Source organism: Agelaius phoeniceus (assembly GCF_051311805.1).
Source record: "Agelaius phoeniceus isolate bAgePho1 chromosome W unlocalized genomic scaffold, bAgePho1.hap1 SUPER_W_unloc_1, whole genome shotgun sequence".
Lineage (NCBI taxonomy): Eukaryota > Metazoa > Chordata > Aves > Passeriformes > Icteridae > Agelaius > Agelaius phoeniceus.
In genome coordinates, this window is record NW_027509866.1 from 6,228,743 (window position 1) to 6,251,198 (window position 22,456).

The 22,456-nt window shown below is 54.5% G+C and overlaps 1 protein-coding gene and 1 pseudogene across 1 annotated transcript in view; both read left to right on the plus strand.

Moving 5' to 3' along the window:
* Positions 1–14,730, plus strand: part of LOC143692466 (uncharacterized) — a 103,661-nt gene extending 88,931 nt beyond the window's left edge. The window contains exon 4 of the mRNA XM_077172699.1: positions 13,658–14,730. Coding sequence (XP_077028814.1) covers positions 13,658–14,730 — 1,073 coding nt within the window. The remainder of the gene's footprint in view (positions 1–13,657) is intronic.
* A 1,541-nt stretch (positions 14,731–16,271) lies between these two features.
* The window catches only part of LOC143692467 (uncharacterized), a 43,223-nt pseudogene continuing 37,038 nt past the window's right edge, over positions 16,272–22,456 (plus strand).

Genomic DNA, 22,456 nt, shown 5'->3' on the forward strand with positions numbered 1-22,456 from the left:
TAAATCCTATTAGGTTTGAGCTCCGTCAAGGTTTTGGGCCAGATTTCTTTTACCCTCACTGTCCTTGTGTCTCATACATACACACAGGTACAGCTCTAGGTTAATTTCTGGTTTGACTGCCTGGATTTTGATTGGTTTTGTTCTTGCTTTGTTTTCTTGGTGTGCCTGAAGTGTCCAGTCAGGAGCAGAGTGACTCTTGCCAAGGAACTTTGTGCTGCTGTCCCTTAATATTCAATCTGGTTTTTTCTGATCCCTTGCTGGGGATATTTTCAGCGCTCTCAAGGCCTCGTTGGTACCAGGGTGAAGGAGCCCTGGCCCAGGCTCTGGCCCTGGGGGACATGGGGACGCTGCCGGGGGGTCCCTGTCCCCCTGTGCCACCCCCAGGGCCCTGGCCCCCGTCCCCGTGTCAGGCTCTGGGGTCGATCTCATGGAAAATCCTCTGGGGGAGGCTGCAGCGCCGGGGGCGGGGGGACCCGGGGGGACAGGGGACCCTGCTGGTCACGAGCAGGGTTGGACTGCTCTGGGGGGAACTGTGAGGGGGGCCGGGGCAGAGCGACCTCCCCAGTGACCTCACACAGCCCCTGGGATGTCACACAGCAACCTGTGATGTCACAGAGCCCCTGTGATGTCACACAGTCCCCTGTGATGTTACACAGCTGCTCTATGATGTCACAGAAGACTCTGATGTCAAAGAGTAACACTGCGATGTCACTGTTTGTTCTGTGATGTCACAGGCTGCTCAATGATGTTACACAGCCACCCAGTAATATCACAACCCACTCCCTAATATCACAGAGCCACCCTCTATGATGGCAAGATCTGCTCTATGGCCTCACACTATGATGTCACAGAAAGCTGTGTGATGTAAAAATCCCCTCAGTGATGCCACACGAGCCTGCTCTGTGATGTCATACAGCCATGCCATGATGTCACAGCCTGCTCTGTGATGTCACACAGTTCCCTCTATGATGCTCTAGCTGCTCAGTGACTTCACACAACAAACTCAGTGATGTCATTGCCCAATCTGTGACCTCACACAGCCCACTCTGTGCTGTCACACAGCCCCTTGCTGACATCACAGCTGCTCTGTGCCTCCATGACACATCCACAGAGGAGCTGCTGGGACACAGCCCCCTCTGGGACATGCCACAGCCCCTGCCAGTGCTGAGCCCCTGGGAGCTCTGTCTGTGCCCTGCTGGTGTCCCTGAGGGGCCCTGGCAGTGCCCCAGCCCTGTGGGCTGTGCACAGGAGCTGCTCCTGGCCAGAGCTGTCTCTCTGCAGCTCTGCTGCCCTTGCCAGGAGCTGCCTCTGGGCCAGGAGCCCGGCCCAGCTCAGCAGCACAGACACAGCACAAGGGCTTTAATGACCCTCTGGGGCTTTGGTGCTCTTTGCATCAGACTCAGTCCCTCAGAGTGTGCTCAAAGGACTTCTCAGGGACTCAAAAACAGGGTGAAACAATGAAGTTTCTCATATTTTAAAAAAGATCCATCTGAAGGACAGGACTGAAAAAGCATCCCAAGGTTCCAGGCAGAGCAGAACACTGGTGGCAGTGATGACAGGTGGGGACAAGCAAGGCAAAAGTGTCTCTGGTGCTGAGCAAACCTGCGCCTCTGTCCCTGCAGGCTGTGGGCATCCCCCGGCTGCCCCACCTGGCTGGCCCCTTCCTTTGCTGACAGCTCTGCCTCCTGCCTGCCCACACAAAGCCTTGGGCTGCTCCAGGCTCCTGCTGGGGGATGTGCTGCACCACACCCCTGCCCTGGCAGGGAAATTCCTTTCTCCTGGTGTCCACTCAGGGCCTCCCCAGCTGCTTTTGGTGCTATTATGTCTTCTTCAGGCTCATTCCCACTATGAAGAAAAGCACCAGCATCTCTGAAACCACCCTTCCATCCCTCCCAGGCTACTCCTGTTCTGTCCTCAGTCTCCACCCCGCTGAGCACAGAGCCCTCAGCCTCTCCCTGCTGGTTTTGTGATGAGACCTCCAAACCCCATCTTGGGAGATTTTTGGGTCCTCTCCAAGGTCTGTGAAAGTGGAAAAATAGTGATCAAAGTTATTTTCTTCCAAATCTTGCAGTGACAAAACAAGGGTCAATACCTCTAAACTGAATAAGGGTGGATTTACATTTGTTAGAAGAGGAAATATTTTGCAGTTATGAAAGTGACATGAAAGTGCAACTGTTTTTCCAGAGAAGTGGATTCCTCATCCCAGGAATTGTCCAAGATCAGGAGCTTTGTGCAACCTGACCCAGTGAAACTCCCTGCCCTCCCCAGTGACAGAATTCCTGTTGTGTGGGTTCTCTGATGTGCTGGGTGCCCTCACAACGCTTCTGGCCAGAATGTCTGCTGAGGGCAGCCAGGCTGCTGCAGGGGCAGTGACCTCACAGCCATCACCATGGCAGCCCTGTCCCCTGGGCCTGGCTCTGCCCTTTCCTCTGCCCCTGCCTTGCCTCTGCTGGCATGAAGAGTTTTGTCATTGATATCTTGTCCCCAAGGTGCTGAGGCAAATGGCTTCCCAGTCAGGCTCCTGGAGCAGAAGTGGCTTTTCAGAGGCCAGCCAGGAATGAGCCCTGAGGCAGCAGTTCTGCAGTGGTAGCCACCAGGCCGGGCTGCCAAGGGAGGCTTCTGGCCATGGCCTGCAAGCAGCTGCTGCTGCCAAGGTGCCTTTGGTGCCTCAGGCTCTCCCTGGCACAGCTCCCAGCACGGCACTCTGCCCTTGTGCCCGAGGCCTTCCCTGTGCTGGGGCTGGCCTGGGGCTTTTCCTGCAGCGGGACCTGCCCTGCTGATGGCACAGGAGAGGCAGTTCCTGCTGGAGCAGGAGGCTCTGCCTGCAATGGGCTCCAACAACTCCAGCAAGGGCCTGTTGACTTCAATATTGCTTCCTACAGCATTATATTCTGATAATTGTTATAGCAATTGAACTGTGGGTTAAATAACTGTGCAAGTGATCTTTCCATCTGACCATGATCAGAATAAGCCAGAGACATAGTTAAATAAATCTATCTGGCATTCTATCATTAATCCTGCAGGACAAATTGTTTTAAAGTTCGATTCCACCTGTTCAATTTTTTACACCTTTGACAAAGTCTGTGGCAGGAGTTGGATCCAGCCGCTCCCAGTCTCCTCTCTTAGAAGGTATTTAGAAGTCTAGGGGTGCTGCAGGGGTTTGAGGATCCATGGTGGCTGTTGGGTGTCATTTCTTCACCTCATGACTCTGCAGGAGTTTCTCCAAAAAAGAAATAAAGCTTTTGCCTGAAGCTCCCACTGTGCCCATGACAGGAACCCCTGTGAGTGTCTGGGCCATCCCGGCTCTTTGGCAGCCTGGGGACTCCTGGGATGTCACTGTGGAGCCCCCGTGAGTGCCTGTGACAGATGGGTGCCTTTGCAGCCCAAGGTGCCCTGGGATGTCACCATGGAATGGCTGTGACTGCCTCTGACCACAGGGCTCTTTACCATGCCCAGAAATCCCTGGGAGGTCTCCATGGAGCCCCTGTCCCTGCCTGTGACATTTCAGCTCTGGAACAGCCTGGAGACTCTTGGAAAGTCCCCATGGAACCCCTCTGAGGGCCTGTAACAAATCTGATCCTTAGCAGGCAACCATCACCAGCCCCCTGTTGCTATGGTCAGTATCCATGGACCATCACCAGGATCCTGTTGCTATGGTCAGTTTCCATGGCAACCATCACCAGCCCCCTGTTTCTATGGTCAGTCAGTTTCCATGGCAACCATCACCAGCCCCCTGTTGCTATGGTCAGTTTCCATGGCAACCATCACCAGCCCCCTGTTGCTATGGTCAGTCCCTTGGCAGCTCCATGGAGACCCCATGCCAGGGGTGGTGGCCATGGACACCAGCTCAGGCCTGCAGCCAGAGCCCATTGCCATGGCAACCATTGGCAGCCCCATCCCCAGGCTGATGGGATCCCAGAAGCACAGAATTGGCTGAGCTGGGAGGGACCCATCAGGATCCTCCACTCCAACTGCTGGCCCTGCACAGGACACCCCAACAATGCCAGCCTGGGCCTGGCAGCGCTGGCCAAACACTGCTGCAGCTCAGAGAGCCCTGGAGCTGGGACCCTTCCCTGGGGAGCCTGGCCAGGGCCCCAGCAGCCTCTGGGCAAAAACCTTTTCCTGAGATCCAAGCTGAGCCTGCCCCGACTCAGCTGCAGCCGCTCCCTCCACTCCTGTCCCTGGGCACCAGAGGGAAGAGGTTCCCACAGCCCCAGCCAGGGACCCGCTCCCAAGGCTGCTGCCATGGCCACCAGGGCTGGCACCAGCTGGGATGCTCGCTTTCCATGGGCCGGGCTTCAGGAATGGGATTCCCCAATTCCCTGCTCCCGCTAAAACCGCGCTGCCCTCGCTGCCCTCCCGCCTCCCATGGAAAGCACAAAAGGCAAAGATCCCGAGCTGGGAGAAGAACAATTTATTGGGAACAGGAACGAAATAAGGAACAAACAGGAACAGAAACAATATTGATAACAGAAGGGATAAATAAAACTATTTACAGGGAAAACTACAACATCAACAACTAGGTCTTCCTGGCAATGTATTTCCTCTTGTCTGGAAAGGACACCCTTCTCCCTGGGGGGAGAGAGAGAGAGAGTCCCTTTCCTGCCCCTGGCAATGACCTGAGGTGGGAGTGAATGTAATGACAGGGCCATGGCCAGACCATCCTGTTCTCCAAGCCCACGTCAGGTCATTGGCAGGTGCAACAAAAGGGACAGGTGTCTTCCCAGCATGGATCACAGGGAACATGGATCACCAGGGCTCTGACCAACGTGAGGTCTCCAATGGGGGATAAAGCTGGAGCAGTGCATGAAGCTCTTCCTGCAGTTGGGGCATGTGCAGGGCTTCTTTTACTGGTACCTCCGTTGGTGTCTGGTCAAGTGAGAGCTGCTGGTGAAGCTCTTCCCACACTGGGAACACTTGTAGGGCCTCTCCCCAGTGTGGATGCGCTGGTGCCTGATGAGGGTGGAGTTGTGCTTGAAGCCCTTCCCGCAGTTGGGGAAGAGGAAGGGCCTCTCATCCGTGTGAATGCCCTGGTGCTGGAGGAGCTGAGAGCTGGTGTGAAACCTCTTCCCACACTCGGGGCACTGGTAGGGCCGTTCGCCTGTGTGGATCATTTGGTGGATGATCATTTGGGGATTCCTACTAAAGGTCATCCCACATTCCCCGCAGTTGTATGGCCTTTCCCCAGTGTGGATCCTCTGGTGGCAGATCAAGAGAGACTTCTGCCTAAAGCTCTTCCCACATTCCCCAACTTCATAGGGCCATTACTTGTGTGGGTCTTGTGGTGGGAGATCAGGTTAGAGTTCTGGCTGAAGCTCATCCCACATTCCCCACACTCGTAGGGCTTCTCCCCGGTGTGGATCCGCTGGTGCCTGATGAGGTGGGAGTTGCGCTTGAAGCCCATCCCACAGTCAGGGCAGCGGAAGGGCCTCTCATCTGTGTGAATCCGCTCATGCAGGAGGAGATCAGAGTTGGTGTAAAACCTCTTCTGACACTGGGGACACTCGTAGGGCCTCTCCCTCTCCCCAGTGTGGATGCGCTGGTGGGTGATGAGGGTGGAGTTGCGCTTGAAGCCCCTCCCACAGTCAGGGCAGAGGAAGGGCCTCGCATCAGTGTGAATCTGCTGGTGCTGGAGGAGACTGGAGCTGGTCTGAAACCTCTTCTGACACTGGGGACACTCGTAGGGCCTCTCCCCAGTGTGGATGCGTTGGTGGATGATGAGGGCAGAGCTGCAGCTGAAGCCCTTCCCACACTCCCCACACTCGTAGGGCCATTCCCCAGTGTGGATCATCTGGTGGCTGATCAGGGTGCTGCTCTGCCTGAAGCTCTTCCCACACTCCAAGCACTTGTGGGGCTTTTTCCCATTGTGAAGCTGCCCATGGACCACCAGCTCTGAGCTCTGGCTGAAGCTCTGTCCACCTTCCTGGCTCAGGAAGGGTCTTTCCTCCTCAGAGCACCCTGGGCTGGCTCTGGAGACCCTCTTCCTGTGGGATCTCTGGGGCATTTCCTCCACGTTGGAATTCTGCACCATGGAGCCACTTAAAATGGCCTCATCCATGAGTTTCTGCTGTGGGGATTTCTCCTCTCTGGTCTCCATCCTCAGTTTCTTCCTGGGGGGAGCAAGGCCAAGGAGAGGATGGGATTTGCCTCTGTGCCAGAGGGAAGGGGAAGGAGATCCCCCCAGTGCATCCCCGGCAGGACGGGGTTGGCAGCAGGGTTGTCCTGGAGCCGGGGGCTGTGCTGGGCTGGGAGATGGAGCAGGAGAGAGGGGGAAAGGGGCACTGACTTCCTCCTCACCTTCCTGCATATCCTGGGGCTCCTTCCTCTTCCTTGGAGCCTCCTCCTCCATCTGGCAAAGGTTTGGGGATGTGAAATCCTGTTTTGGGAGGAAAGCAAGGGATGAGAGCATTGAATTTTGTACTGGTTTCAAGGCAAACCTGGGGGAGAGTCTAAACCAAAATTACAATTTAAGAAGAAAATGAAGATCAAGGCAATGATACAGAAACACTGCCCTAAACTGACAGAGTCAGGATATAACCTGACACCCTGTTGCTGCTCAGGGTGGTGGCAGCAGTCCCATTAAATGGTGGCTGCAGTCCTGTTGGAGTGATGAATGTGATTCCGTCAAAGCAGTGATCCTGTAGAAGGGTCTGGTCTTCCTCTGGAGGTCCAGTGGTGGTTCTGGAGCTCTTGTCCTCTGGGAATCCAGTAGGCAAGCTGCTCCTGGTGCTGCAAGGCTCAGCTTATATCCGGGTAGGAATGATTGTATCCTCCCCCTGGGCGGAGCATGCCACAATGGGATGATGGAATTTGATCAGTCCTGCAGTGACACTCAATGGCCCGTTCCCAGAAGATATCTCCCCTGGAGGGCGTTATCAGGGCTGAGTCATGGAACAGATCAAGAACACTGTCCCACCTGTTTCTAGCAGTTGATGAAGATGGGGATTGAAAACATGCATTTGGTTCCATCTTACATTGCAGCCTGAAACAGTGGGGGAATCCCTGCTCAGGGGGTGAACACCAGCCCCCTTACCCAAACTGGCTCAGGTGTGAAACCCCCACCCCGGGAAGGCCACACACACAGGGGACAATGTCACACTTGCCCTGCCCCAGGGGAGGTCTCTGTCCCTGTAACTCCTTTTTCTCTTTCTTTCCATGTCTCTCTCTACCCCACATTTTCTCCTTCTTTCCATCTCTCTCTCTACCTCACATGTAGTGTTCAATAAAATACACTTTGGATTTGGTCTCGTTAGCACCTTAATTGGGGCAGAGGCATCTCTGTAACCATTTTCTTAACCAAATTGCAACATTATTTTGGCACAGTGAGTTCAGGGCACTGTTGTCTGGCTCCAAGTGCCTTTGACAGCATCATGGTTCCCTCCTCTGAGGAGGTTGTGGTTCACTCTGGAGGAACTCTTGGAAACTTGGACACACCTTCCTCTGAGCAACTTACAGGAGAACTGATGAGGAAAATGGCTGTTGTTGGTGGCCAGTGTAAAGAAAATATTTTGTTGTTTTTCCTTGAAAAGTTTGTTAAAATCGCTGGAGGAAAGGGAGCAAATGTTACCAGCAACACTGACAAGGTTCATTCACCCCAAGGTGAGGAACACAAGGCTGCTAAAAGTCCCACAAGTAGCCCAGCTCAAGTAGCTCAATTCCCAAATAACTGCTGAATTCACAGTCTTGGGGGCTTTGCCAAATGTAAGAATAATTTGTCTCTTTGTCCCTGTCACCTTTGTGACAGCTACACAGAGCTTCTCCTTCTTTTTCATAAGCAGTATTTTGCCGAATTTCTACTTTTCTTTTGTTGGAACCTGCCAGCAGCTGAGCTGGAGCTGTGCAGGAATGGATTAAACCAGGAACTGCCACAGAATTTCTTCTATTGTCAGTTTATTTATGATTGGGATTTGTTTGTGTTTGCATCACATGTGACTTGTGGGACAATCAAATATTCATCAAAGTGATTTATGCAGAGCTAAGTTTGATTTCTGCCAAGTTTATTTTGTCCAGTGCCCAGGGGATGCTTAAGGGGTCCCTGTGCCTCATGCCCTGGGGGTGCTTGAGAGGGGTTTGGGGGGGTTGTCCCTGTCCCTGTCACCCCAGGCCATTCCCCAGGGGTGTCCCTTTCCCTGTCACCCCAGGCCATTCCCCAGGGTTGTCCCTGTCCCTGTCACCCCAGGCCATTCCCCAGGGGTGTCCCTGTCCCTGTCACCCCAGGCCATTTCCCAGGGGTCTCCCTGTCCCTGTCACCCCAGTCCATTCCCCAGGGGTGTCCCTGTCCCTGTCACTTCAGGCCATTCCCCAGGGGTGTCCCTGTCCCTGTCACCCCAGGCCATTCCCCAGGGGTCTCCATCATTCTCACCCAGGGAATGCCTGGGGGGTCTCCCTCCCTCTCTCCCCTGTGCCAGGGGGTGCTCGGGGCAGTCTCTGTCCCTCTCAGCCCAGGGCATGCTCGGGGCTCTCTGTCCCCTGGCCCTGGGGGATGCTCGGGGGGTCTCCATCCCTCTGGCCTCAGGCAATGCCTGTGCAGGGCTGGGCACCAGGGGCTCTGTGTCCCTCTCACCGCTGAGGCTGCTCGGGGCTGGGGGGGCTCTGCCACCTTCTCACCCCTGGGGAGGCCGGGGGGGTCTCTGTCCCTCTCAGCCCTGCTGGGACCCCACCCAAACATCATCGGGGCCACAGGGACAGAGACACCCCCAAAGCCCCAGAAGGGCTGAACCTGGGATTTGGTTTGGGGCTGAGGATTTAGGAAGGGGCTGGAATTGGGGCTGGGCTTGGAGTTGGGGCTGAGATTTGGATTAGAGCTGGGATTGGGGTTAAGGCGAGACATGGGATTGGCTTTAGGGCTGGGGTTGGGATTGGGTCTGGGGCTAGACGAGTTTGGTATTGGGATGAGATGAAATACAGAACTGTGAGTGTGTCTGAACATGGAGTGAGATTGAGACCAGGATCAGGGTCAGGTTTGGGACTGAGCTCACCCAGAGCAGGACAGGAGGGATGTCAGTGTGGGAAGGTTTGGGGAAAATACTGATTTGGGGAGAAACAAGGTGTGAATGCCTTGGGTTCGGGATTCCTCCCACACAAGTCCATCTCTAGAAGTCACCTGATGTCCATAAAAACCTCCAAAAATCAAGAGTGAATAAAAAAAAAGCCACCAGGAGTGTCCCATTTCCAGTCTCATCCCTCTGGGGTTCTGGTGGTCCCCTGTCTCTGGGCTGTTGGGGATCCCATGGGTCCTGGGGATCCCCCCTCTCCAGGGTCCTGCTAAGGGATGCTGGGGGGTTTTGGGGTCCCAAGGTCCCGCTCTCCAGCCTCCCCTCAATCCAGCCACTAGGGCTTCCCCCCTCTTCCAACCACCCTGTCCTGCTTTAGGCCAAATTTGGTTGAAAACCTCCAAAAGGAATTTCCTCTGGAATGCAGATTCAGCAGCCCCACCCTCAGCCAGTTCGGGAAAATATTTCCTTGGAGAAAAGTGGAAAAAACCACTTTATTTAACAGGCAAAGCATTCACCAGCACAAAAATTGAACAATATTAAGCAATAAAACCTCCTGCTGCTGGAAAATAGGTGACAAAGTCCCTCCTTGGGCTGGGGCTTGGCTCACTCAGTGTCTTACCAGTCTCTTATCAGTCTCTTATCAGTCTATTATCAGTCTCTTATCAGTCTCTTATCAGTCCCTCCTGTATTGGAAATGCCTCCACCCAGGCTCAGCCCGGTGGGCCACAGGTGGGAGCTGCCGGTGGTGTTCTGGGTGTTCAGTCCAGAGCAGGTTTAAACAGCTCCAAAGAAAAAGAAAAACCACAGTCCAGGGAACTTCTCTGCCTCAGAGAGCTAAAAACTAACTAAAAGCAAAGGAGAGCTCTGTCCCGCTCTCTGTCCATCCAGGAGCTGGAATGTGGAGGAGTGAGTGCAGTGTATGAAAACAAACTGCAGCTTCTTCCTCCTCCCCTTGGCTCTCAGAACCAGCCTTAAAGGTGCAGAACTCATTTCTGGGCTAAACGGACCGATGGGGCACGAGCATCATGAAGTCACCCCAGGACGCGCCCCTGTCAGGGTCAGGGGGTCCCGTCCCCGCCTCATCTCCGGGCTGCCGGGGGTGCCCCAGCTCCGGTATCGCCCCTTCCCCTCTCCCCGCCCCGGGGGTCCCCCGTTCCACAGCCCCGGCTCTCACGGGGATCCCCAAAACCAATGTCCCGCCCCGTCGGTACCGGGCCATCCCCACGTGGACCCCCCGGGACCCTCCTGAGGGGCGATCGCGGCTCCTCTGCCCCCGAAAAAGCTCCTCCTAGGGAGCCCGGAGATACCCGGGGCTCGAGTCCGGGATCTGCCGGCTCCGAACACGCTCCAAAAAAATCCTCCCGGACACCCCTGGCTGGAGCCGGGGCGAGCTCGGCCTCGCCCTCACCTGCGGCTCGGGGCTGGGGGCGATGCTCCCGGGGCAGGGGCTGCTGCAGGCTCAGCGTGCGGGCGCTGCGAGCGCCGGGATTCTCCCGCTCCCGCTCCTGCTCCTCCTCTCCCTCCTCTTCCTCCCGCATTTCCTCCGCTGCCAGCCCGGACCCCCCTTTCCCACCCCTCTGCCCCGCGGCCCCGCAGCCCCGGCTGCTGGGTGGGGGAGCCCCCGATCGGCCCCAGGGGTGGGCAGGGGGCTCGGGGACCCCCCCGGGGCGGATCCGTGCCCCCGGCCCGAGCCCCAAACTCCGCTCCGGGGCCGCTGGGCTCTGCGGGTCCGCCTGGCAACCGGTGAGTCACCGGCGAGAAAAGCTCTGGTTGGCTGGAAATTGTTCAGCGCCTCCTCTGATTGGCTGGAATTGTGAAAGGCGCTGCGCCCTGCGGGTGTCCCCGGGAGCTGCGGAGTCCGGGCCGGAGCCTTTTCCTCTTTCTTTCTCCCCCTCTGAGAACTCTTTCCTATTTCTTTCTCTCTCTGAGATCTCTTCCCGATTTCTTTCTCTCCCTCTCTCTTCCCCATTTCTTGTTCAGTTCAATCCAAGTTCGAGCAGATCCACAGGTTGCGTTCCCACGCTCTCATTCGCACCTTCCCTGGGGCAGAGGCGTCTCTCCCTCGCGAAATCGTAACCCATGGGCAGGGTCCCTTCCCACCACAAACATTCTGGGATTCTATCAGTGACTCACTTCCCTTCTTCCCTCTGCTTCCAGCGGGGAAGGTCCTGGAAAATGTCCATCAAAGCCACTTTTCCTGTGTGCTCTGGGAGCCCGAAGAGCTGCTGGACCTTGTCCCCTGGCCCTGCACAGCTCCTTGGGAGGCACGGCAGGAGCAGCACCCTGGCAGCCTCGGGAATGCCCCTCTGGGATCCATGGCACACACTGCCAGGGGCTGGAATTCCAGTTCCCAGACAGGAAAAGATGTTCCTGCCCTGGAAGGCAAAGCTCTTAAGAAGGAGCCAAAAGCCAAGTGGAGCAAGATCCTACAGTGACATTTCACTGCCAGCCTTCATAACTTCACCCATGGTTATTGTAGCTCCTGGATAGGGAATTAAATCAGGGCAGGGTCTTTGGGGGGAGCTGCCCTGGGTCAAGGGAGACACTGAGAGAGAAACAGAGCAGGCAAAGAGAGGCAGGAGAGAAAGGGGGACACAAACACAATCAGCTGAGAAGGTGGCACTCTGAAAACACAACAGAACTGACTGAAAAGGAATATGAGAGAAAGAAATAATTTTGCATATTTATTTCCTATCAAAATACAATTTCTTCTCCTTCTCACAAACCTCCTCCCAGTGTCATTCAGCAGGGCTGTCAGAAAGTCCTTCATTCTGGGTGGATATTCCAGGCTGCAGCCACAAGCAAACAGGGAATGGGGATTTTCCTGCTCCTGGGGAGTTTGACATCCTCAGCTGAGGAGAGGAGGAGGCACCAAAAGAAAAGGGCAGCCAGGCTTCATCCTCCCACAGGAAAGAGAGGGGGGAAAATCTGGGGTGAGAGGGACAGGGACACCCCTGGAGAATGGATGGGGGTTACAGAGACAGGGACAACCCCCCCAAGCTCCTCCCAAGCATCCCCCAGTGTGAGAGGCACAGAGACCCCTTGAGCATCCCCTGGGCACTGGACAAAATAAAGCTGTTTCGTGTCAGAAAAAAAAACTTTACCCTACATAAAATGCCTTGAATTTGCTCTTCCCACAAGTCACTTGTGATGGAAATGCAACAAATCCCAAACTTAAATAAACTGACAGTACAAACAATTCTGTGGCAATTCCAAGTTTCATTAGTTCCTGCAAAGCTCCAGCTCAGCTGCTGGCACATTCTGATAAAAGAAATGTTGAAATTCGGCCCAATACATTGTGATACCTCTTTTATGAAGCGATTACCAAAAGGAAGGGAAAGCTCTGTGTAGCTGTCACAAAGGCGACAGGGACAAAGAGAAAAATTATTCTCACATTTGGAAAAGCCTCCCAGCTTGTGAAAGAGAAAAAGGGTGACAGCCACAGAGTGAGAGGGACAGAGACCTCCCCTGGGGCAGGGCAAGTGTGACATTGTCCCCTGTGTGTGTGGCCTTCCCGGGGTGGGGGTTTTACACCTGAACCAGTTTGGGTAAGGGGGCTGGTGTTCACCCCCTGAGCAGGGATTCCCCCACTGTTTCAGGTTGCAATGTAAGATGGAACCAAATGCATGTTTTCAATCCCCATCTTCATCAGCTGCTAGAAACAGGTGGGGCAGTGTTCTTGATCTCTTCCATGACTCAGCCCTGATAACGCCCTCCAGGGGAGATATCTTCTGGGAATGGACCATTGAGTGTCACTGCAGGACTGATCAAATTCCATCATCCCATTGTGGGATGCTCCGCCCAGGGGGAGGATCCAAGCATTCCTACCTGGATATAAGCTGAACCTTGCAGCACCAGGAGCAGCTTGCCTACTGGATTCCCAGAGGACAAGAGCTCCAGAACCACCCCTGGACCTTCAGAGGAAGACCAGACCCTTCTACAGGATCACTGCTTGGACAGAATCACGTTCATCACTCCCACAGGACTGCAGCCACCATTTAATGGGACTGCAGCCACCAGCCTGAGCAGCAGCAGGGTGTCAGGTTATATCCTGACTCTGTCAGTTTAGGGCAGTGTTTCTGTAGCATTGCCTTGATCTTCATTTTCTTATGAAATTGTAATCCTGGTTTAGACCCTCCCCAGGTTTGCCTTCAAACCAGTACAAAATTCAATGTAATTATCCCTTGTTTTCTTCCCAAAACAGGATTTTCCATCCCGTAAACTTGGCCATATGGAGGAGGAGGCTGTGAGGAAGAAGAAGGTGCCCCAGGAGCCCCAGGCAGGTGAGGAGGAAGTCAGTGCCCCTTTCCCCCTCTCTCCTGCTCCATCTCCCAGCCCAGCACAGCCCCCGGCTGCAGGACAACCCTGCTGCCAACCCCGTCCTGCTGGGGATGCACTGGGGGGATCTCCTTCCCCTTCCCTGTGGCATGGAGGCAAATCCCATCCTCTCCATGTCCTTCCTCCCCCAGAAAAGGAGCTGAGGATGGAGACCAGGGAGGGCAAATCCCTGTGGCAGAACCTCATGGAAGAGGCCATTTTGAGTGGCTCCACAGTGCAGAATTCCAACGTGGAGGACAAGTCCCAGAGATCCCACCGGAGAAGGGGCTCCAAACCCAGCCCAGGGTGCTCTGAGGAGGAAAGACCCACCCTGAGCCTGGAAGGTGGACAGAGCTTCAGCCAGAGCTCGGAGCTGGTGGCCCATGAGCAGCTTCACAATGGGGAGAAGCCCCACAAGTGCTTGGAGTGTGGGAAGAGCTTCAGGCAGAGCAGCACCCTGATCAGCCACCAGATGATCCCCACCAGGAAATGGCCCTATGAGTGTGGGGAGTGTGGGAAGGGCTTCAGCTGCAGCTCTGCCCTCATCATCCACCAACGCATCCACACTGGGGAGAGGCCCTACGAGTGTCCCCAGTGTCAGAAGAGGTTTCACACCAGCTCCAGTCTCCTCCAGCACCAGCAGATTCACACCAAGGAGAGGCCCTTCCGCTGCCCTGACTGTGGGAAGGGCTTCAAGCGCAACTCCACCCTCATCACCCACCAGCGCATCCACACTGGGGAGAGGGAGAGGCCCTACGAGTGTCCCCAGTGTCAGAAGAGGTTTTACACCAACTCCGATCTCCTCCTGCATGAGCGGATTCACACGGATGTGAGGCCCTTCCGCTGCCCTGACTATGGAATGGGCTTCAAGCGCAACTCCCACCTCATCAGGCACCAGCGGATCCACACCGGGGAGAAGCCCTACGAGTGTGGGGAATGTGGGATGAGCTTCAACCAGAAATCTAACCTGATCTCCCACCACAAGACCCACACCAGGGAACGGCCCTATGAATGTGGGGAATGTGGGAAGAGCTTTAGGCAGAAGTCTCTCTTGATCTGCCACCAGAGGATCCACACTGGGGAAAGGCCATACAACTGCGGGGAATGTGGGATGACCTTTAGTAGGAAGACACAAATGAACATCCACCAAATGATCCACACAGGGGAGCAGCCCTACGAGTGCCCCGAGTGTGGGAAGAGGTTTCACAGCAGCTCTCAGCTCCTCCAGCACCAGCGAATTCACACGGATGAGAGGCCCTTCCTCTGCCCTGACTGCGGGAAGGGCTTTAAGCACAACTCCACCCTCATCAGGCACCAGCGCAACCACACTGGGGAGAGGCCCTACGAGTGTCCCCAGTGTGGGAAGAGCTTCACCAGCAGCTCTCACTTGACCAGACACCAACAGAGGCACCAGTAAATGAAGCCCTGCAAGTGCCTCAACTGCAGGAAGAGCTTCCTGCACTGCTTCAGCTTCATCCCCCATTGGAGACCCCACGTTGGTCAGAGCCCTGGTGATCCATGTTCCCTGTAATCCATGCTGGGAAGACACCTGTACCTTTGGTTGCCCCACCAATGACTTTATGTGGGATTGGAGAACATGAGGGTCTGGCCATGGCCCTGTCATTACATTCACTCCCACCTCAGGTCATTGCCAGGGGCAGGAAAGGGACTCTCTCTCTCTCTCTCTCTCCCTGAGGAAAAGGGTGTCCTTTCCAGACAGGAGGAAATACATTGCCAGGAAGAACTAGTTGTTGATGTTGTAGTTTTCTCTGTAAATAGTTTTACTTATCCCTTCTGTTATCAATATTGTTTCTGTTCCTTTTGCTCCTTATCTCGTTGCTGTTCCCAATAAATTGTTCTTATCCCAGCCCGGGATCTTTGCCTTTTGTGCTTTCCATGGGAGGCGGGAGGGCAGCGAGGGCAGCGCGGTTTTAGCGGGAGCAGGAAATTGGGGAATCCCATTCCTGAAGCCCGGCCCGTGGAAACCGAGCATCCCAGCTGGTGCCAGCCTTGGTGGCCATGGCAACCACCCCTGGCATGGGGTCTCCATGGAGCTGCCAAGGGACTGACCATAGCAACAGGGGGCTGGTGATGGTTGCCATGGAAACTGACCATAGCAACAGTGGACTGGTGATGGTTGCCTGCTAAGGATCAGATTTGTCACAGGCCCTCAGAAGGGTTCCATGGGGACATTCCAAGAATCTCCAGGCTGTTCCAGAGCTGGAATGTCACACACAGAGACAGGGGCTCCATGGAGACCTCCCAGGGCTTTCTGGGCATGGTAAAGAGCCCTGTGGTCAGAGGCAGTCACAGCCATTCCATGGTGACATCCCAGGAGTCCCCAGGCTGCCAAAAAGCTGGGATGTCCCAGACACTCACATGGGTTCCTGTCATGAGCACAGTGGGAGCTTCAGGCAACATTTATTAGAAAAGCTCCTGTTGGGTCACGAGGTGCAGAAACGATCCCCAATGCTCCCCATAGATCCCCAAATGTCACTGCATCATTGTTCCGTGCTTTCTTTCCAATGGAAAACAACCATCCTTCTCTTCCAGGTGTCCATGTCTGAAATTGGGATTCCACCTCCAAAATTCTGTATATCCAAGGGTTGCTCCCAGGCACAATCTGCCAGTACCATCAGGCCTGGGTGGCCTTGGCCTCTGGTGACTGCCCCTGCAACACTGGGGCTGGGTTCTTCCCTTCCCATGGAGATCACTGGGACACTGTGGGGACCTCATGGAACCAAGGGGATCCTTGTGGCACCACTGGAGCCCATGGAACCAAGGAGCCATGGTGACACAGTGGGGCTTCATGGAACCCAGAGACCCTTATGGCTCTGTGGGGCCTGATGGAACCATGGAGACCATTGGGACCCTTCAGGGCCTTGTGTCACCAAGGGGGCATTATGGCACCTCAGGGCCTCAGGGAAGCAAGGGACCATTGGGACACTGTGGGGCCCCATGGAAGTGAGGGAACATTGAACAGGCCTGGCTGGTTTGGCCTCCCAGGGGTCCCCTGAGAGGTCTGGCTGATGTTTTGATGTCAAGGGCTGCCTCTCATCAGCTCCTGGAAAACTGGGGCTCTGTGCTTTTCTTGCTATGGGAGAGAACCGCCCCCCTTTTCAGATGCCCATTGCCAAAATTGAAACTCTCCCTAAAACAATTCCTATATGCAAGGATATCACTCAGAACAAAATCCTGCTTGCTCTGGCTGGCCTTGTCCTCTGGTGGTCACCTCTCTTCTGCCTGGCAAACACTGGGGCTCTGTTCCTTCCTTCCTATGGAAAAGAACCGGCTTTCATGTCCAGGGACCATGGCCAAAATTAGAATTTGGCCTCTCAATTCTGTTTATCCAAGGACTGATCTCAGACAAAAGTAGCCAGGACAGACAGGTCAGGCTGGCCCTGTCCTCTGGTGATTTTCTTAGACTCTGAGCTGAATGTTTTCATTTGAAAACACCTTGGAGAGGGCCCAGAGATCTCCCAGGGAGGTATTTTGAAACCTCGGGCACATGAGCACTATATATGGACAAAGGAGCTCTGTGCTCTGTGCAGTTGTGGTGGTTTTGCATCACAGAATTGATGTCCTAAAAGAAGTTGCTAGCAGTTTTCTTCCATGTCTGACAAAAAAACAATCAGTAATTAGCTTTGAGAATTGACAATCTGTTAAACCACTAAGGAAACTGTACACGCCTCTGTGAAGACACCTGTTAAAGATGGGAAAGCCTGGGAGGGTCTCTTTCCCTTCTGGCTGGCACAGAGGTAACCAGGCTGACCCGGCCCCGTCTCAGCCAGGCCGGGCCGGGCGGCTCCTGCCGTGGGGCCGGGCCCCTTCCCAGGGACCCCGCCAGGCCCCATCGGCTGCCAGGCAGGGCAGGGGAGGCCGCGGGGCCGAGGCCGGGCCGGGCCATGGCTGCAGTTGGGAACATCTGGGCCCTGCTGAGCCCTGCCCCGCCGCCAGCCCGGGCCCAGCCAGGATCCGCCGGGCCCCAGGAGCAGCCCCGGGCCGGGCCGGCTCGGCCAAGATTCTGCCACCCTTGGGCTTCAGCCGCAAGCCCCGGGCAGGGGCAGGAGAAGCCATCGGCCCCCGGCCGTGCTGCTGCTGTGCTCTGGCCTGGCTGCTGAGATCCTGGCCCTGCCCCAGCGCGGCCCATCCTGACACAGCCCCAGCGCAGCCGCTGCAGAAACCTCCATCGTAAAACAGCTCCGGCCGCAAGCACCGAGCCCGGCCGGGGGCACGGAACCATCTGCAGGCCCCGGGTGAGATATGAACTCTTTCAGTGCTTCCATCCTCCCTCCAGTGAGAGAAAAGGACAACGTGCAGGCACACAGAGGAGCAACATGAAGACACCGAGGTCACTGAAGGGGAAGTTGAGTCCCAGATGGGAGGAATGAGGAGATGCCTTGATCTTGGGGCTGAAATCCTCTTGTAAAGCTATGGGGAAGGATGTAATTGATACATAAGACTCTCTTTTTCCCTATAACTAATTGAAAATATGGGTAGATGACCTGTTCAGCAAAAACCTCCATGCTAAAGTAGGCAAATGTTGAAGTAGCTGTGATCCCATGAGAAGTTTAAACAGAGAAAGAGAGAAGAGTAATGAGATCCTGTGGTATCAGGGAGAGAAGAAGAAGATCTCTGTTCTCAGAGATGAAGATGATTTCAGAAATAGATGAAGAGATTCTTTGCTCTTGAACAGCTCATCTTTAAACTCATACCCCATAAGCTGACATGGCCCATAAAAACAACTGTGGGAAAAGCTGTAAAAAATGGGAGGGACTTCACACTTGCAGATTTTCTGGGCAGCTGCTCTTCGTGGGAATTGAGAGCCACGAGCAAATGTTTTTCTTATGGAGAAGTCTCCATAGCATGAAAGAGAGACTCCTCTCCCTAAGTGAACTGAAGAAAGACTGTTCTAGATGGTGTAAACTGACTGAAACTTTCAGGTTTTGTCTCCTTGCATTGTCAGTAAGAAAGAAAAGGTTGTAGGGAGAGGAGAAGTGTTCAGATTCTTATTACTCTTTCTTCTATTTACTGGTAATAAATTTTCTATATACCCTTTTAAAATTTTGAGCCTACTTTGCCTTTCTCCTAATCCTATCTCACAGCAGGAAATGAGTAAATATATTCCAGTGAGTGCAATGGTAATTAGCCAACACTGATCCCACTGCACTAATAGATGCATTGGCTGAGAAATCTCAAATTAGCAAACCAAAATCACTCCAGATATATCCCTGATAAACTGCATTCAAGCAGAGGGAAATCAAGGCAGAGCCATGGTTTGTCAGGACTTACTGCATCCTGATGAGCCCTGTGGTGCATTTGGAGCTGAGCCCTGGAACCTCAGGGCCTGAGAGGAGATTGCACAAACCTTTCCAGGAGTCAAAGTCACAAGAAAACCGCAAAGTGTCTCAAAGCATTAATGGGTCCCACTGAGGTCCATCCCCAACACAGGCTCCTCATGGACTCCTTGGAGGAGAGAATTGGAGGCCAGGATGGCACAAAAACCTCTCAGAGTCTAAGTGTGGAAAGCAAATTCCAAACTACCTTAAAAAATTTGAGAAGCTCAAAGCATTACTGAGCAGCACTGAGTGTCATACAGAGCTCTCCAGGGACTCGTTAAAGCAGATAATTGGGGCCATGATTGCACAAACCTCTCACAGAGTCTGTATCAAAAGGGAAACACCAAGAACCTTAAAATAACTAAAGTACCTCGAAGTATTAATGAGCCCACTGAATGTTGTTACTGATAACGGCTCTCCAGAGACTCATTAAGCGGATAATTGGAGCCTGTAAATGCACAATCTTTCTTATAGAGTCTGTATCAAAAGGGAAAGGGGAAGTAGCTTAAAAAACTTAAGTACCCTGAAGTATTAATGAGTCCCAATCAATGCTGCAACAGGCAGAGAATCTCCAGGGACTAATTATAGCAGATAATTGGAGGCCATGATTGCACAAAGCTCTCAGAGACTGCAAGGCAAAAGCCAAAGCCAAAGTCCTTTGAAAAAGCTGCAGTCCCTGCAGGGAGCATTCAGGAGCCCCCAGGGCCATTGCTGAGCAAGGCTCCCCAGGGACTCCTTGCAGCAGATCCTTGAGGCCACTGGGATGTGGGCTAGGGGGGGATGCTGAGGGCAGCACAAGGGGCTGACAGTGCCCAGCCTGGCTGGGGCTGTGCCAGGAGGCCCCAGGGCCTCAGCACAAGGTGTCTCCTCCCAGCCCTTGGTGGCACAGATCCTGCTGTGCCCCAGGGCACCCAGACTTGGCTTCTCTTTGTCCCCACCTGTCATCACTGCCTGCAGTTCTCTGCTCTGCCTAGGGCCTGGGGACACTTGCTCAGTCGTGTCCCTCTCTGGGACCCATTACAAGTCCAAGAAACTTTGGAGTTGGATTCTGCCTTGGAGTTCTGCAGAGGTTTCTTCAGCTGCCTCTCAGGGACTGATGTTCAGGGCCTGAGCACAAAGCCCCAGAGGCTGATTAAAGTCCTTGTGCTGTGTCTGTGCTGCTGAGCTGGGCTGGGCTCCTGGCACAGAGGCAGCTCCTGGTCACCAAGAAGAGCTTCAAAAGCACATTTCTCTTGAGGAGCAGCTCTTGTGCCAGCCCAGCAGGGCTGGGGCACTGCCTGCAGCCAGCCCGGGCACAGCCCAGAGGCACAGAGAGCTTCAATCAGTCAGGGCTGGGAAGGGGCTGAGAAGTGCCTGGGGCACAATCACTGCCAGCCCTTGGCACAGGAACCTCTGGCTGCAGGACAATGCAGCTGCAGCTCCTGGAGCCATCTCCTCAAGCTGGAACATCCCAATGCCTGCAGAGCCTGTGAGTACATTCTCTGCTTGTCTCTTGTGCAGAGCAGCCAGGGGTGCCCAGGGCTTTCCTGCAGAGCAGGGTCCTGCAGCCCAGGGTGCTGTGCTGGGGCAGGGACTCTGCTGCCTGCCAGGGACAGCTCTCAGCCAGCCCTGGCAGCTGCTCCCAGCACTGGGGGACAAGATCTGGGTGGCAGGAGACAGCTGGTGAGGCTTGGAAGTGTTCTCCTTGTGTGGGGAGGATGCTGCATTGTTCAGGACTGCTCCCAGCATGGCCTTTAGTTTCAGAACATTTCCAAGTAAATGATATAGGGAGCACAGCAAGGCAGGGGTTGCATAAAGGGGAAAACTTGCTTTTTTAATCTACTGCTCTGGGTTGCCTGGATAAGAAACTGCCCATTAAGTTAAGGTTAAGAAAAATAAATTAAAAAATTCTCTTAGATCTGAATAAACTCGGCAGTAACAGAGATCAACAGAGGGCCCCTGAGAGGAAGCATCAGTGTCACTTTTCCAGCCTCCTCAGGGTTGCTCTGATGTTGCCATCAGAGCCTGCAGAGCCAGAGCTGCCCCTGGGCAGTGCCTGAGCTGGGAGGGCTCTGCAGGGCAGAGCTGAGCCCCCTGGGCTGGGCTGGCCTCTGGCAGCACTGGCAGGGCCCAGCCCTGGGCACAGAGAAGCAGCTGCTGGCAGGGACAGCTCCAGGCAGCAGAGCCCTGGGCAGGCAGTGGGGGGAAAGTGCCCCCAGGCTGTGCTGGGATATTTCAAGTCCTCTCCAAACCCTCCTATTCCATGATTACTTTTCTTACAGATCCCCATGTCAAGGCACAGCAAATGTCGAACAGCAGCTCCATCAGGCACTTCCTGCTGCTGGCATTGGCAGACACGCGGCAGCTGCAGCTCCTGCACTTCTGCCTCTTGCTGGGCATCTCCCTGGCTGCCCTCCTGGGCAACGGCCTCATCATCAGCGCCGTAGCCTGCGGCCACCACCTGCACACGCCCATGTTCTTCTTCCTGCTCAACCTGGCCCTCGCTGACCTGGGCTCCATCTGCACCACTGTCCCCAAAGCCATGCACAATTCCCTCTGGGACACCAGCAACATCTCCTACACTGCATGTGCTGCTCAGCTCTTTTTCTTTCTCTTTTTCATCTCAGCAGAGTTTTTCCTCCTGACCATCATGTGCTACGACCGCTACGTGTCCATCTGCAAACCCCTGCACTACGGGACCCTCCTGGGCAGCAGAGCTTGTGCCCACATGGCAGCAGCTGCCTGGGCCAGTGCCTTTCTCTATTCACTGCTGCACACGGCCAATACATTTTCCCTGCCCCTGTGCCATGGCAATGCCCTGGGCCAGTTCTTCTGTGAAGTCCCACAGATCCTCAAGCTCTCCTGTGCCAAATCCCACCTCAGGGAATTTGGGCTCATCGCTGTCAGTGCCTCTTTATATTTTGGCTGGTTTGTGTTCATTTTTTTCTCCTATGTGCAGATCTTCAGGGCTGTGCTGAGGATCCCCTCTGAGCAGGGACGGCACAAAGCCTTTTCCACCTGTCTCCCTCACCTGGCCATGGTCTCTTTGTTCCTCAGCACTGCATCATTTGCTCATCTGAAGCCCCCCTCCATGTCCTACCCACCCCTGGATCTGGCCCTGTCAGTTCTATTCTCAGGTGGTGCCTCCAGCCCTGAACCCCCTCATCTACAGCCTGAGGAACCAGGAGCTCAAGGCTGCAGTGTGGACACTGATGACTGGATGCTTTCAGGAACATTAACCTGCTGGCCAATTTTTGCAAATCACTTGTAATAAAAGTCATCTTTGATACTTCTTGTTGGTTTCATTTTTGAGATTTCTTTCCTTTGTTTTAGTTTTTCATATGGTCCACAAAGAAACGTCACTCCTTATGCCATTTCTCATTTTGCTTCTCTCCACCTTCCCTGTAGCCACAGACTGTGTCAGTGAGGGGCTGTGCTCTTGGTGGCTTTAAATGAACTAAAGGACCTCCTAGCAGAGTTTTCTGCAGAGATGCCTTTTAGTTCCCTTCTCTGGAGCTGCAGCAGCAATGTCTGTGTGCAGAGCTGGGGGCAGATCAGAGCTGGCACAGCAGCTCTGCTCCTGCTGGCCACACCATTCCTGATCCAGGCCAGGAGCCATTGGCCTTCTTGCCCACCTGGGCACACTGCTGCCTCATGTCCAGCCTGCTGTCCATCACTCCCTGCAGGTCCCTTTCTGCCTGGCTGCTCTCCAGCCACTCTGTCCCCAGCCTGTAGCACTGGGGCCAAATATCAGGGCCTGGCACTTGGATTTGTTAAACCTCACCTTTTTGGATTCATCCCCTGGATCCAGTCTATCGAGGTTCC